A 14,428-nucleotide genomic window follows, 5' to 3' on the forward strand; every position below is an offset into this window, starting at 1 on the left:
GCAAGTTTCCAGCCGATTTCTGTGAGCAAGCAGTCAGAGACAAACTTACCTTTTCCTGCAAGGAAGACAATTACAAGCTAAATCTCTATGACGAAGGAGCAGCCCTTTCACTCGAAAAGGCGGTAAAGATCCTGTCTTTGAAGGAAGCAACAAAACGCGAGTTACAAGAATCAAAAACTGCAGAGATTGAGAGTGTCACACCACGAGGGAACAGGTCAGGCCCTAACTCTGATCAAGTTACAGAGCAAAGGAACCAGCGAGACTCTAAAAGGAAGCCCTTCCAAACAGTTGGCCGAAACTATAGTTATTGTAACCGCCAGCACCCCCCTGGAAGGAGAAACTGCCCAGCCGCAGATACACGATGCAGCAAATGCAATAAAATGGGGCATTTCCCTATCATATGTAAGAGTGTAAAAGTCAACCAGGTTCTCGAAGCTGAGAATGACCTAGGCCCCACATTTGTGGGAGGGGTAACCACACCCACATGTTCCAATACTTCCAAATCAGAACCAGCTGCAAACCCTCAAACCGGTAGGTCCGACGCCGGATGGCACGTCCAGCTGAAGGTCCAAGACCAAGACATGCTAACATGGTGCATTGACACAGGAGCACAAGTGTCTGTGATGCCTGAAGCCATCTACAAGTCATCGTATGGGCTGCTTTCAAAATCCGACAGAGAACTTGTCGGAGCAGGGGATGTTCCTCTGGTGACCCTTGGATGTGCAGTCATGAACCTCACTCTAGCTGGAACAGTCATAAAGGAACAAGTGTACATAGTCAGAGGGGCATCCAAGTTGCTTCTTGGGATAGCTGCCATCCGAGGTCTTGGCCATGAAATCCCAGGGACATACAGTGTCAAAGCTGTTCATCTGACGCCTGATAACCATACATTCCAATCAGGGACAAAGGAGGACATTATCAAGCAGTACCCAACACTCTTTCAAGGCCTCGGCAAACTGGAGGCTGAACATACAATTCATTTAAAGGAAGGGGCCATACCCTTTTGTCTGACCACTCCGAGGCGAGTACCACTGCTACTTATGAAAAAGGTGCAGGAAGAGATCAAATGTATGGAACAACTGGATGTTATTGAACCGGTAGATGAGCCGACAGAATGGTGTTCGCCGATTGTGGTAGTGCCAAAGGCCGACGGAAGGGTACGGATATGTGTTGGCCTCACACGGCTTAACCAAGCAGTTCGCCGAGAAGTCTATCAAATGCCAACAGTTGAAGAAACGCTGGGAAGCCTTACAGAAGGATCAGTATTCTCCAAGCTTGATGCTAACTCAGGGTTCCACCAGATAGTCCTAAACCCAGAAAGTGCCAAGCTAACTACCTTTATTACGCCTTTTGGCCGTTACATGTTTAAGCGTCTTCCCTTCGGCATATCATCAGCTCCCGAGTACTTCCAGAAGAGGATGGATAAAGAACTCTCTGGAATAGAGGGGGTCAAGTGCCACATGGACGATATACTAGTCATTGGGAGAGACCAAGCGAAACATGATCAGCGACTTAAGCAAGTCCTTGACAGGCTAGTGAAGAGGAAACTCACGCTCAACCTCAAGAAGTGCTTATTTTCTCAAACCAGGCTGCAATACTTGGGCCAGATCATTGACAGTGAAGGAATCAGGAAAGATCCCTCAAAGGTAAAAGCTATCACCAACATGGCAGAACCCCAGAACATTGCAGACCTGCGACGTTTCTTAGGATTGGTCAACCACCTAATGAAGTTCTGTCCAGATCTGGCTGAGAAGACGAAACCCTTACGAGACTTGCTCAAGAAAGAGAGTGCCTGGGTATGGGGCCCAGCCCAACAAGTAGCCTTTCAACAGCTGAAAGCAGACATGGCATCCGAGCAAGTTCTTGCACTGTACGATCCAGAAAAGGAGACCATGGTCTCATCTGATGCCAGCAGTTTTGGACTAGGTGCAGTTCTTATGCAGAAGCAGCCATCCAGCGAAATGAGGCCAGTGGCCTATGCTAGCAGATCAATGACTGAGACAGAGCGTCGTTATGCCCAAATTGAAAAAGAGGCTTTGGCCATCACATGGGCACTTGAACACTGGGCAGAATTCTTGATCGGAATGAGATTTAAAGTAGAAACAGATCACAAGCCATTGATTCTGTTGTTTTCCACTAAATTGATAGATGGGCTTCCGGTGCGCATACAACGTTTCAGGATGAGACTCATGAGGTTTGACTTTGCCATCGCGCATGTTCCTGGTAAACTCCTGTACACAGCTGATTCATTGTCACGATCCCCCCAAGAAGGTAAAGCCCAGGAGTTCAAGTCATGGAAGGACCTTCATGACGAAGTCGAGTGCTATGTGAATGCTGTACTAGTGACCTTACCTGCCTCGGACCAGCGGTTAGATGAGATACGTTCTGAGCTGAAGAACGACGACACACTCAAAACCGTGATGCAGTATGTTCAGCATGGGTGGCCGGAAGAGAAACGAAGAGTTCATGGGCCAATAGCTAAATACTGGAGTGAGCGTGGCAACATATCCCTTCACAACGGGCTACTCCTGAGAGGACGACGAATCATTATACCTCCAAGGTTAAGAGCAGATGTGCTAAGGCGTCTACATGATGGTCATCAAGGGATTACCAAAACGCGTGCGAATGCGGCCTCTTCGGTGTGGAGGCCCGGGATCTCCCAAGACATCACAAATGTCGTGCAAAACTGTGTCATGTGTGAGAAATATCGCAGAGAACGCATTGAGCCAATGAAAGGTACTGAATTTCCGGATTGACCCTGGAGCAGAGTCGGCGTAGACTTCTTCCAGCACAAGGATAAACATTACCTCCTGGCTGTAGATTACTTTTCAAGAGATGTAGAGATTTGTCAAGTGTCCAAGGATGTGAAGTCTGCCCAGACTATCCTGCAGCTTAAAAGGGTTTTCAGTCGTCACGGGATTCCAGACATCTTATTTACCGACAATGGCCCCCAGTTTGATTCACGTGAGTTCACCGCCTTCTCTACTGACTGGCAGTTTCAGCACGTAACCTCTTCTCCAAGATATCCCCAGGCCAATGGAGAAGTGGAAAGGGCAGTCCAAGCTATGAAGATGGTCTTAAATAAGAGTAGTAACGAATACTTGGCTCTCCTGAACTACAGAGATACTCTGTTGCATCACGGTTACTCTCCTGCACAATTAAGCATGGGTCGGAAACTACTTACTAGAGTCCCCTGTCACCCAGATAAGCTGAAGCCAGAGACCCCTAACTATGATCACGCCAGAAGAAAAGAGAAGGAATACCGAGCAAAAATGAGGTCGATTATGACCGGAGGCACAGAGTAGTAGAGGGAGAGGAGCTGTCATCTGGTGACCGCGTTTGCATCCCTGACCTGAAAGCAGAAGGGACAGTAATAACGCAACACGAATCTCCAAGGTCCGTAGTCATACAGACCTCAAATGGACAAGTGAGAAGGAACCGGAGGATGACACGAAGAGTTCTTGATGGAAGACCTCCAGCCTCACCCCAGAATGAGGGCTGTGAGAGTCACGAAGCACCACCAACAAGAGAGATGAGCCCAGAGGGGCAAGACGACTTCGGAGAACTGCCTGTCCCTGAGGACCAACCAGCAGTAAATGAGCCCTTACAGCCTAAACTGCTGCTGACCCGCCTTAGACCTAGAGGAGCTCTTAGAAGACCAGAAAGACTTATTGAACAATGCTAAGATTAGTATTTATTTATGACTGTGGAACTGATGTGCTTATTGACATTTAGTTAAGTTAAAAAAAAAGGAAGATGTAGTAACATGAAGTCCTAACTGACCGCTGACTGGCGATAGCGATCAGGGAGTTGTGGTGCATTGTTTTTTTGTGCATGCGGTATGAATCGGTCGTATTAAATCATGTTGTGTTTATGCCTGTGGTCCTGGTACTTTTCCGGACTCAACAGATACATCTCTGCTATGCAACAGACTAACGCTATCGCTTGCTTGTGGAACCGTATCAAAACGCTGAAAAACTCCCGTTTCAACTTAGATCCCTGGTGTATGATATCGCTTAAAGAAATCCCCTCGCACTTGGCTGACGTGTCACACACAATGCTCGTCTCCGTCGTTGCTTTGTCCGGCCTAACAGATAAGTGTGGTAAGTAACAGGACACAATGGGCTTTTTCTCTGTTTTTGGGATCTTCCTTATGCAACCTTTCTTCTGGCTCTTTGAGAACGCGTTTCTCTGTTCTTCTCAAGCGTCTCAGGGCTGTCTCGTAGTTGTCCAGTAACACTGACCAGTCGTCTTTCCAAGGAATTGCGACCTCGTACCACCCGCTCTCAAATTTGATGGATCGCTTAAGTTTCTCGAACGCGAATTTCTCATTTGGAGTCTCAAAGCTGTGACTTAGAACTTCTATCTCCAAGACCTTTTGGAGTTTGCAATTTAGTTGCTGCTCTTATCGTCAGCACGTATAAAATAAGTGTGAGCGAGACTTGTTCGATAGCGTCTCTGGTCAGTACTATTTGGATTGCCGATTGTGTCCATCCGAGGGCCGTTAACCGTGCAACGGCTTTTGCTGGCTTTCCTCTAACATCCCTCTCTGATTGACACCGACAAAAATGTCGATGATTGGGCATGGTCCAGGGTAAAGTAATACCCTTTAGATGCTCCCACTTCTTCGCGTATTTAGCCCAGTTGATTGCTCCAATGTTCCCTTAAACGCGTTCTGCAGTGAAAGCTGCTATCTTTACATCTATCTTTTCATAAGCTTTCAAGATTTAGTTGGAAGATTTTTGTCTCAAAGCTGAAGGTCCAACCATTTAGAAAGTGAACGGTTACTCTACGGTTCTCCCATTGAAGTCGTAATTCAACTGTTGATGTATGTCTAACTACTATAATCGTCCAGTAGCACATTAACGAACACTTGCGCCATTCTTGATCACTGCTGTTACTTCCCTCGGTGCAACATATTCGCGTCTAGTTTCTTTCATGTCAATTGCTGTTGTGTCCGATGTCTCCGGTAAGACCTGTGTGGACTCCCCCTCCGTGGTATCTCTTACTGGAGCTACTTCATTTTCATCCCGATGGACGTTTAAGGGCTGAAGATTGTAGCTGTCACTCTTATTGCCGTTCCTTGCAATCTCCGGCCTCTCCTTTTTTTTTTACAATGTAGCACGACTTTTGTGCGTCCCTACAAACCAAAATATCGGGACTGTGGGAATGATATTCTGTGTTGGGTCTCTCCTAGGCATTTATAGCAACAACGTTGTTGCGCCGCTTAAAACTCTTAAAACTCGTCGCACCAAATGGGTGGTTATTTCCACAGACTTTCCATGTACGACGGCTCTTCCTAGGCCACTGGTTTGGATTTCCCGCGAGTGATCTGGTCTGGCCAAGAAAACGTTTGATTTCTCTTCGGGGTACTGCAATTGCTTCATATCCCTCGAAGCGTCTCAGCTTGTACTGTCTGGAATTCTGATTCTTGTATAACCCATTGTTGTAATCCTTCTACGCACTGTTGTTTCTTGTGTTCAAAAATCCATCAATAGTACTGTGCTAGCATTGACTCTGTCATCTTCCTCTGTAGCTTATCATAGAGCGATCCATTGCCCAATTTCTTGCGTCGGCCAGCCTCTTAAAGGGTAATAACTGCAATGTCTAGGATATCAGCGAACTTCTCTGTATCTTTGGCGTTACCGACATGGATTGGCTTAAAATCCCTAAGTTTCTCCAAATACAGTGCAATCTGTCCTCCTCTTGCAGAGGTAAGCAGAGGTGGAATGATCCAAATTCTCGATAACCCTTAATGCTTCGCCCGATAAGTACTGTCCGAGCTACAGTAGCTTGTGTTCGGGTACCGCAATTGCTTTGTCGATGAAAAAACCTCGGCGCTGATGCTTTGCTTAGTAGACCCTCTGGCTGTGGTCGGTGCCTGACGGTGTTTTCCGAGTCTTCTCGTCGTCTAATTCTGCTTCTAGGCGGTGCTCCGAGCTCATCTGTCTCCAGACCTAACTGGTTTAATTTGACGTTTTCCTTGGCGATCTATAATCTCTTTATCCTTTCGGGACGAGGCTCCAGCTATCTTATTTTTTGGGCAAATTCTTCCTCGACCCTTTCCTTGTCCGCCTCAATTGCTAGTTCTTCACTAAAAAAACGTAACTTCTAATCTCTCGACGCGCTCTCGAGCCTTTCGCTCTTCGACGTGTAAGTGTTCAAATCTCTGGGAATCACAATATACGACACTAGAGGATTCGTCTCGTCGACTTTCCAATTATTCTGTCGCTACATTGTGAGTCTGGCAGAATTCTTCCTCGATTCGTTTCTTGACGTTGGTGGTGTCGTTTCGTTGTTCGTATTTATCTGGTAACAGGTCATATCTGCCATCACGTGGTCTCAACATTCATCTTGTACCTTGCCTTCTCCACACATTCGCCAACCACTTCGTAAGTCCCCATCAAGTAGTTGTAGGAGTGTGTCCCTAGCTCGAGTAAATGCTGCTTTGCTTCTCGATTTCGACTGCTTTAAAATCTTTCTGGAATTGTCCAGTACACAGCTATCCTTTTCCTTTACGCCTCCTTTGTCGTTTCCCTCATCATCTTGGTTCAGTTCTGTTGAGAATCTTCGCTCAGCTACCAGATGTTTTCCAGATAACTGTACAATCTTTTTTACTTTTCATGCTTTGTTACCACGACCCTCTGATTACAAGGTTTTTCCGATCCGCTATTAAGCTCTAACTTTTCACTATACTTAAATGACGACTATAACAGCGAACAATATAACGACAGTAATAGCGACAGTAAAACTGTTTCGTTATCTTTTCTTATAATGTTCTACAAAGCTATTTTCGGAAATTACGTAGTCCTATTACGTTCCGAGTTTTGCGATGACAATAGGTAATTTTACATCTTAACATCACTCACAGGCCCTAAAAACGTTCTCGAATATTCCAGAAGCTCTTTCCATAGATTTTCTCTATGGTACTTGTTATTTTATATTAATTTAGCGGCCTTCACATTGTTCTGTTTAAAACTTAAAGTCTCCGGAACACAAGGTTTCACGTAGCTTCCTAATTTACCTGCTCAATTTTTCGCTGATGTTTGTGAATATTTTAAAAATGTATTGTTTCATTCAAGAATTATTGATTGAAGGCCGAGAATTTATTACTTACGCCACTGCGCGATCAGATAAAAATGGCGAGTTTTGCGGGTTCTAAGAAAACAATTTTCCCGTGTTTCCGGAAATCGAAATTTTGCGACCTCCATAATTGTTTACTTCCTTTAACCCTATCTAGACTAGATAAGGGGAGGGGTGGAATCTGCCCGCTGTGACTTCGAAACCTAAATAACTTTTTTAGCAAAGGACCTAGATATTCAGGACTTTTTCAGAAATTTTTCTGGTAACAATTTTGATGTCGTCCGTTACTGTTCATTGACTTTAATATTGTAATCGCAACAAATTTTGACAGACCGTGTTCTAATTACTTTTCGTTCAATTTCGGCGCTCTCCTGAAGTATTAGGGAAATCCAGAAATCCTGATCAAATATGGGCTCCCTTTGAAGAAATCACGATGTCATTACAACGGTATCTCATCTCGTTGCGAACCTGAAAGGAATCACCTTTGGACGTACGATCGCTCCTCAAGTCTCATTGTCATAGCTTTCTAACATGAAAAATTTTGAGGGCGATAATTTTATGGTAATATCATGTATACTATGATTTTATCCCACGAGAAAAATCAGTTTGACACTTACCTCCTCTAATCCACAGTAAGGAAATGTGTAAAATAAGGGCTTTAAGAAACCATTCGTCCATCCTTGATAAACACTGATTATCACAACATTGGTATTACTTGGCAAAGAATGGAAAACCTGCAAAGAAGAATAGGCAAATACCCTAAGAACGGTGCCTACTAATAAAAAAAAGTATTTTGTGCGGTTTATGACTATACGGGGAAAGCAGATCCTAGCAACGGTTATTGAAATCCAAAAATGAAATTGGGTGTAGCCACGCAATTTTTAGAGATAATTAAGCAACAATTATTCTAAAAGACAGTAAAATACAAGGCAATGTATGGCATTTTTATATAAATTAAAGCTTTATGTTCTCTAAAAAATGCATAGTTACTCCATAGTTTTTTTTGTAGAAGGTTATACAAGTGAACTACAATTACAAGTAGCTGACATTCCTGTGATAAAGATCTTGCATCATTAATAAGAATGAAATCGTAGATGAAATCGTATTTTTTGGCAAAAAAAACATTTTGTTTCCTTTTCTAGTATTAGTTTCTAATTTCAATAACGAAATGTCTATTATGATATTTCCAATATGTCAATGAGCAGATTCAAATCATTCTCCCTCGGCCTTATTGTTTTCCATACCTTTAAGCATACTCTGTTAAGATACTCTGATATTTTAATATCACACCTCGTGTTATGATATTCTCAAAAAGTTAATGACTAAATGTATGGGAAATTATCCTTGTATAACCTTTTTTCTTTTTGTTTTTCTGGTACTAAACCGCCATGAATTTTAACCTACTGCATACAGGGATATTTTGCTTGTTACTAGAAACCCTCAACCGTCAATAGCTGATTTCAAAACGTTCCTTTGCTAGAATAGACACCATTTGCGTAGCTTCAAGCAATCCAAAATACAGAATGTGTTTAACCCGTAGCAAACAGTTCGCTTATGGTTAAGACACCGGAACACTAATGCTTCTTTTACTTTCAAATTAAGGCTGCACCTGCATTTCACAGGTAACTCTTTTCACTTGCTCCAATTGGTTTCTTCGTTAATTCGCTCTAATTGCTTTCATATAGAGCCTTACTGTTTGCTTATGGTTAAGAAACAACTATAACCAATTCCAGGGGGGGGGGGGGGGAAAGGGACTTCAAAATTCGACACTCCTACATAAGCTATAGGAGTGTTTTTGCTATAAGTGTGTTTAGCCAAAGGGTATGGATATTTAGCTTTTTAGGTCTAGATGGCTTCATGAATTGTTGTGTTTTGGACAACATTTCAGTCATTTGATCTCAATAACTCAGCGCTTTTATATTAAAATTCTTAATGCGTTCGTCATGAAAAAGGACCGCACGTGGCGAATTAAAAAAAAGATATTAAAACTTTCCATGTATGGTGCAAAGGAAAACGATGTCCGCGTTAAATTTGTGATAAAAAGTAATACTCTTATTAAATTTTATAGTGCCCTTTTCCTGCAGTTGAAGGATTAGATTTTTATGCAAGTCGTCAAAATAGTTAAATTGACTTTATCTTACGTTTTTGTCAGAGGTGTGTTCAAACCGTGAGCATGATGCTCTCTGGAAAGAAATAATTAGCATCGTTTCTAATTTGACACAAAATGTCTAACAATATTCCCTATATGTCAACGAGCAGATGCTAGGCAAATTATATTCTCCCGCAAACTTGTTTTCCTTTTATAGTGCTATCTTTTTCCATTAAAAACTCTAAACCATAAATGAGACAAGAATCTTAAACGAAATCATGTTGCTCTTTGGTAAAGAAAATAGTTTTTCGCTTTTCTGAATGTCAGTTCAAATTTGGATACAAAATGTCAATTAATATTCTCAGTATGCCAATGATAAGCAGGAAGCCAATTTATTTACCGGCCTGAACCTTGCTTTCATTTTGTAGTAGGTTATACAAGTAAATTACAATAACAAGTAGGTATCTTTTTTGCGATAAAGATCTTGCATCATTAATAAGACGGAAATGTTAAACGAAATCGTGTTTTTTGGCAAAGAAAACATTTTTCCTTTGTCTAGTATCAGTGTCTAATTTGAATACGAAATGTCTGTTATAATATTTCCAATATGTCAATGACCAGTTTTAAAATCATTCTCCCTCGGCCTTTTCGTTTTCCTTGCCTTTAAACATACTCTGATAAGGTACTCTGATATTTTAATATCACACCTCGTTTTATGATATTCTCAATAAGTCAATGACGAAATGTGTGGGAAATTATTGTCGCTTAACCTTAGCCGCCATGAATTTTACCGTGCTACATACAGGGATATCTTGTTTGTTACTAGAAATCCTCAATTCGTTATTTAAACTCCACCGTCAATAACTTATTTCAAAACGTACCTTTGCTATAGTGACACCGTTTGCGTAGCTTCAAACAATCCAAAATACAGAATTTGTTTAACCCGTAGCTAACCGCTCGCTTATGGTTAAGACACCGGAACACTAATGCTTTTTTTGCTTGCAAATTAAGGCTGCACCTGCATTTCACATGTAACCCTTTTCACTTGCTCCAATTGGTTTCTTCGTTAATTCGCTCTAATTGTTTTCATATAGAGCCTTACAGTTTGCTTATGGTTAAGACACAGAGACAGTTAGGCGTCTTTAACTAACAAATAATAATGGCTACAACTGCGTCCTGCCACCAAGGGGTACCGCGCTTCTGGAAACTTTTGCCTAACTTCAGACCAAAATTTTTCGTAACTTATTTCAGACACGACCTTCTTGTCGATTGCATACCATCGAAATTCTCCAAATGATCATGTTAACCCGCTACAAACATACAAGAAGCTAAATTGGTTCAACGACCGACATTAGAATGTCAAACATGTGAGTAGGACTTCGCCAAGGCTTTCAACTCCATTTTACTCGTAACAACTATAACCAATTCCAGAGCAGCCTCTCCCTATTCAGCCAAAAGTGGTCAAAAACTATGCTCTTCTTCAAACTAAGGAGGCTGCCGCGGTCAAAACCGCCCTTAAAATTAAACAAGACTTATCCTTGTTAATCATAAATTTGTAGAAGACGTTGCTATTTTGGCGTCATGCATTTAAAGTTTTAATATCTTTTTTCCAACTCACCATGAGGGCTCGTTTTTCATTACGAACGTATTACGTATTAGCAGTTAATTTGAATACAAAATTGCTGACTCGGAGATATTAAGCTTAAAGGATTGTTAAACAAGACGATTTCTGAGAGACGTTTGTTGCCATTATGGAATATTAAAAAACGCAATATTACAAAGGAAAGAAGCCAGCTGAGCTGGGGGGGGGGGGGGGGGGGGAAACTTCAAAATTCGACACTCCTACATAAGCTATAGGAGTTTTTTTTGCTATAAGTGTGTTTAGCCAAAGGGTATGGATATTTAGCTTTTTAGGTCTAGATGGCTTCATGAATTGTCGTGTTTTGGACAACATTTCGGTCATTTGATCTCAATAACTCAGCGCTTTTATATTAAAACTCTTAATGCGTTCGTAATGAAAAAGGACCCCACGTTGCGAATTAAAAAGAAGATATTAAAACTTTCCATGTATGGTGCAAAGGATAACAATGTCCGCGTTAAATTTGTGATAAAAAGTAATACTCTTATTAAATTTTATAGTGCCCTTTTCCTGCAGTTGAAGGATTAGATTTTGATGGAAGTCGTCAAAATAGTTAAGTTGACTTTATCTTACATTTTTATCAAAGGTGTATTCAAACCGTAAGCATGATGCTCTCTGAAAAGAAATTATTAGCATCGTTTCTAATTTGACACAAAATGTCCAACAATATTCCCTATATGTCAACGAGTAGATGCTAGGCAAATTATATTCTCCCGCAAACTTGTTTTCCTTTTATAGTGCTATCTTTTTCCATTAAAAACTCTAAACCATAAACGAGAAAAGAATCTTAAACGAAATCATGTTGCTCTGGTAAAGAAAATAGTTTTTCGCTTTTCTGAATGTCAGTTCAAGTTTGGATACAAAATGTCAGTTAATATTCCCAGTATGCCAATGATAAGCAGGAAGCCAATTTATTTACCGGCCTGAACCTTGCTTTCATTTTGTAGTAGGTTATACAAGTAAACTACAATAACAAGTAGATATCTTTTTTTGCGATAAAGATATTGCGTCATTAATAAGATGGAAATGTTAAACGAAATCGTGTTTTTAGGCAAAAAAAACATTTTTCCTTTGTCTAGTATCAGTTTCTAATTTGAAAACGAAATGTCTGTTATAATATTTCCAATATGTCAATGACCGGTTTTAAAATCATTCTCCCTCGGCTTTTTTGTTTTCCTTACCTTTAAACATACTCTGATAAGGTACTCTGATATTTAAATATCACACCTCGTTTTATGATATTCTCAATAAGTCAATGATGAAATGTGTGGGAAATTATTGTCGCTTAACCTTAGCCGCCATGAATTTTACCGTGCTACATACAGGGATATCTTGTTTGTTACTAGAAATCCTCAATTTGTTATTTAAACTCGGCCGTCACTAACTTATTTTAAAACGTACCTTTGCTATAGTGACACCGTTTGCGTAGCTTCAAACAATCCAAAATACAGAATGTGTTTAACCCGTAGCTAACAGCTCGCTTATGGTTAAGACACCGGAACACTAATGCTTCTTTTACTTGCAAATTAAGGCTGCACCTGCATTTCACAGGTAACTCTTTTCACTTGCTCCAATTGGTCTCTTCGTTAATTCGCTCTAATTGCTTTCAAAGTGGAGGTGAATACTGATGGCTATTTATGTATCCGCGAAGCTGCGAGGTAAATATCCATCGTTTTCACCGACACAGGTGAATAATTGTTTTAGTAGATACCACACAAGCTGAATAAGAAGTGGACTAAAAATTACTTTATATTTGACAATATACCGGCAAATGATGGAAAATTTTAAAATCTCACTCGCCGCGCGTTAAACGGTTTCTTATTGTATAAAGTTCTGTCTCGCTTTTTTGCAGACAAATAAAACTTCTGGAGGCACTAGTTTAGTTGCTATGTGTCTTTTCTTCGATTGTTGTGTGAAATTTGTCCTGTTGTTGAAACCATACTGCAAAACATTAGATGCTTCATTGTTTGCATTGTAATAAATTATTATAGTGCTCCACGGTTTTCGTAAACAATGCATTGTACTTGGCTAATCACCTCCGAGCTAGCCAAACAGCGCGCGCGAGAAACATTATTCACTTGTTTGGTTTATACTAATAATGGCTACAACTGCATCTTGGCACCGGGATAGCGCGCTTCTGTAAACTCTTGCCTAATTTCAGACCAAAATTTTTCCTAACCTATTTCGGACACGACCTTCTTGTCGATTGCAAACCATCCAAATTTTTCAAATGATCATGTTAACCCGCTACACACATACAATAAGCTAAATTGGTTGAAAGACCGATATGAATATGTCAAAAATGTGAATAGGACTTCGCTAGGGCTTCCAACTCTATTTTACTCGTGACAGCTTTAACCAATTCCTGACCAGCCTCACACTATTTAGCCAAACGTGGTCAAAATCTGAATCAACAAGATGCCTATACTGGCATTTACGCCTGATGCTGTGCCCGATTTATTTTCATTGTACGCTTTGCAGATTTTTAAAGCTATCTTCCCCTCGCAATTTAAATATTGCGTTACGGTTCTCAAGATCATACAGGATCTATACTTCATACAGGATCATACAGGATCTATATTTCGTATGTATCTATTGAATTACATTATTCGAGATCATACCGGAAATTACTTTCGGTGTAAGATTACAAATTGTTCTTGTTTTACCAAAAAAAAAAAGAAAAGAAGACAGAAGGAAAAACAGGCAAAAAGCTTCCCTAAATGAAAACTTATAGTAAAACTTGGCAGCCAAACCTTTAATCTTTTTGTGAAGTGAATTTCCAGTAGCGTTTACGTATCAATTTGACAAAGCGATGTGATGTCCGTTCTAGCTCAGCAATAACCTTTCTTCCTCGTATCGGGGTTCTACAACTGTCAAAGAAAGGATGATTCCTTTGCCAAGAACTCTCCAATTTCCACCGTTTTAACTGTCGAGTACTTCTTAGAAGTTATTTTTTCAATTTACCGCTTCAACAGAGTTAATTTTCTTTTTGAAAACGGCATAGTTGAGTCTAAGACATGTAAGCAATATGGCCGCCACTAGGAGAGTGCAGAATTTAATCTAGGTTTAATGAATAAATCAAATGATGATTTGACATCACACAGGTAGGGACGAGAGGGTCCCCTCCCTCTTGATATACGCGATGATAATGGATTTTGATTGGGCCGTTTATGTTGAAGACAAACAGAACAATAGACCACTCCTGGGAGAGAGCAGAGTTCAATGAATAAATTAATGTGCAGATTTGAAGCTACCATTAAAGAAAAAAAGAGAGAGAGCGAGAGAGCGAGCCGAATTTTAGACACGGTCTGCCCTCAGGGCATCCTGCATCAAAAGGATAGCGAGCCCAATTTTAGACACGGTCTGCCCTCAGAGCATCCCGCGTAAAAAGGCTGCTTCGGTCAAAAGCGCCCTTAAATTTAAACAAAACATGCTTGTTAATCGCAAATTTATAGACGACGTTATGATGTGCGTCATACATGGAAAGTTTTAATATCTACTTTTCAATTCACCATGAGGGGTCGTTTTTCATTACGAACGTATTACGTATAAGAAATTAATTCTAATATAACGCGCTGACTCGGAGATATTAAGCTTAAAGGGTTGTTAAACAATGA

The 14,428-nt window shown here is 40.7% G+C and overlaps 2 protein-coding genes across 3 annotated transcripts in view; one reads left to right on the plus strand and one right to left on the minus strand.

Moving 5' to 3' along the window:
* The window catches only part of LOC146461337 (ras-like protein 1), a 193,430-nt gene that overhangs the window by 100,624 nt on the left and 78,378 nt on the right, over positions 1–14,428 (plus strand). The window lies entirely within an intron of this gene.
* Positions 1–14,428, minus strand: part of LOC146461342 (uncharacterized) — a 100,711-nt gene that overhangs the window by 18,135 nt on the left and 68,148 nt on the right. Inside the window, exons 1-2 of one of the 2 annotated variants that reach the window (XM_085087000.1) lie at positions 10,054–10,190; positions 7,701–7,817 (exon numbers count right to left, since the gene is read on the minus strand). In XM_085087000.1, the coding sequence (XP_084943126.1) occupies positions 7,701–7,761 (61 nt within the window). In that variant the 5' untranslated portion in view covers positions 7,762–7,817; positions 10,054–10,190. Of the gene's footprint in view, positions 1–7,700; positions 7,818–10,053; positions 10,191–14,428 lie in introns of those variants that run through there. The other variant, XM_085086995.1, reaches the window with a different exon arrangement.

The sequence above is a fragment of the Pavona decussata genome, unplaced genomic scaffold, assembly GCF_977016875.1.
Source record: "Pavona decussata unplaced genomic scaffold, jaPavDecu1.1 SCAFFOLD_199, whole genome shotgun sequence".
Classification (NCBI taxonomy): Eukaryota; Metazoa; Cnidaria; class Anthozoa; order Scleractinia; family Agariciidae; genus Pavona; species Pavona decussata.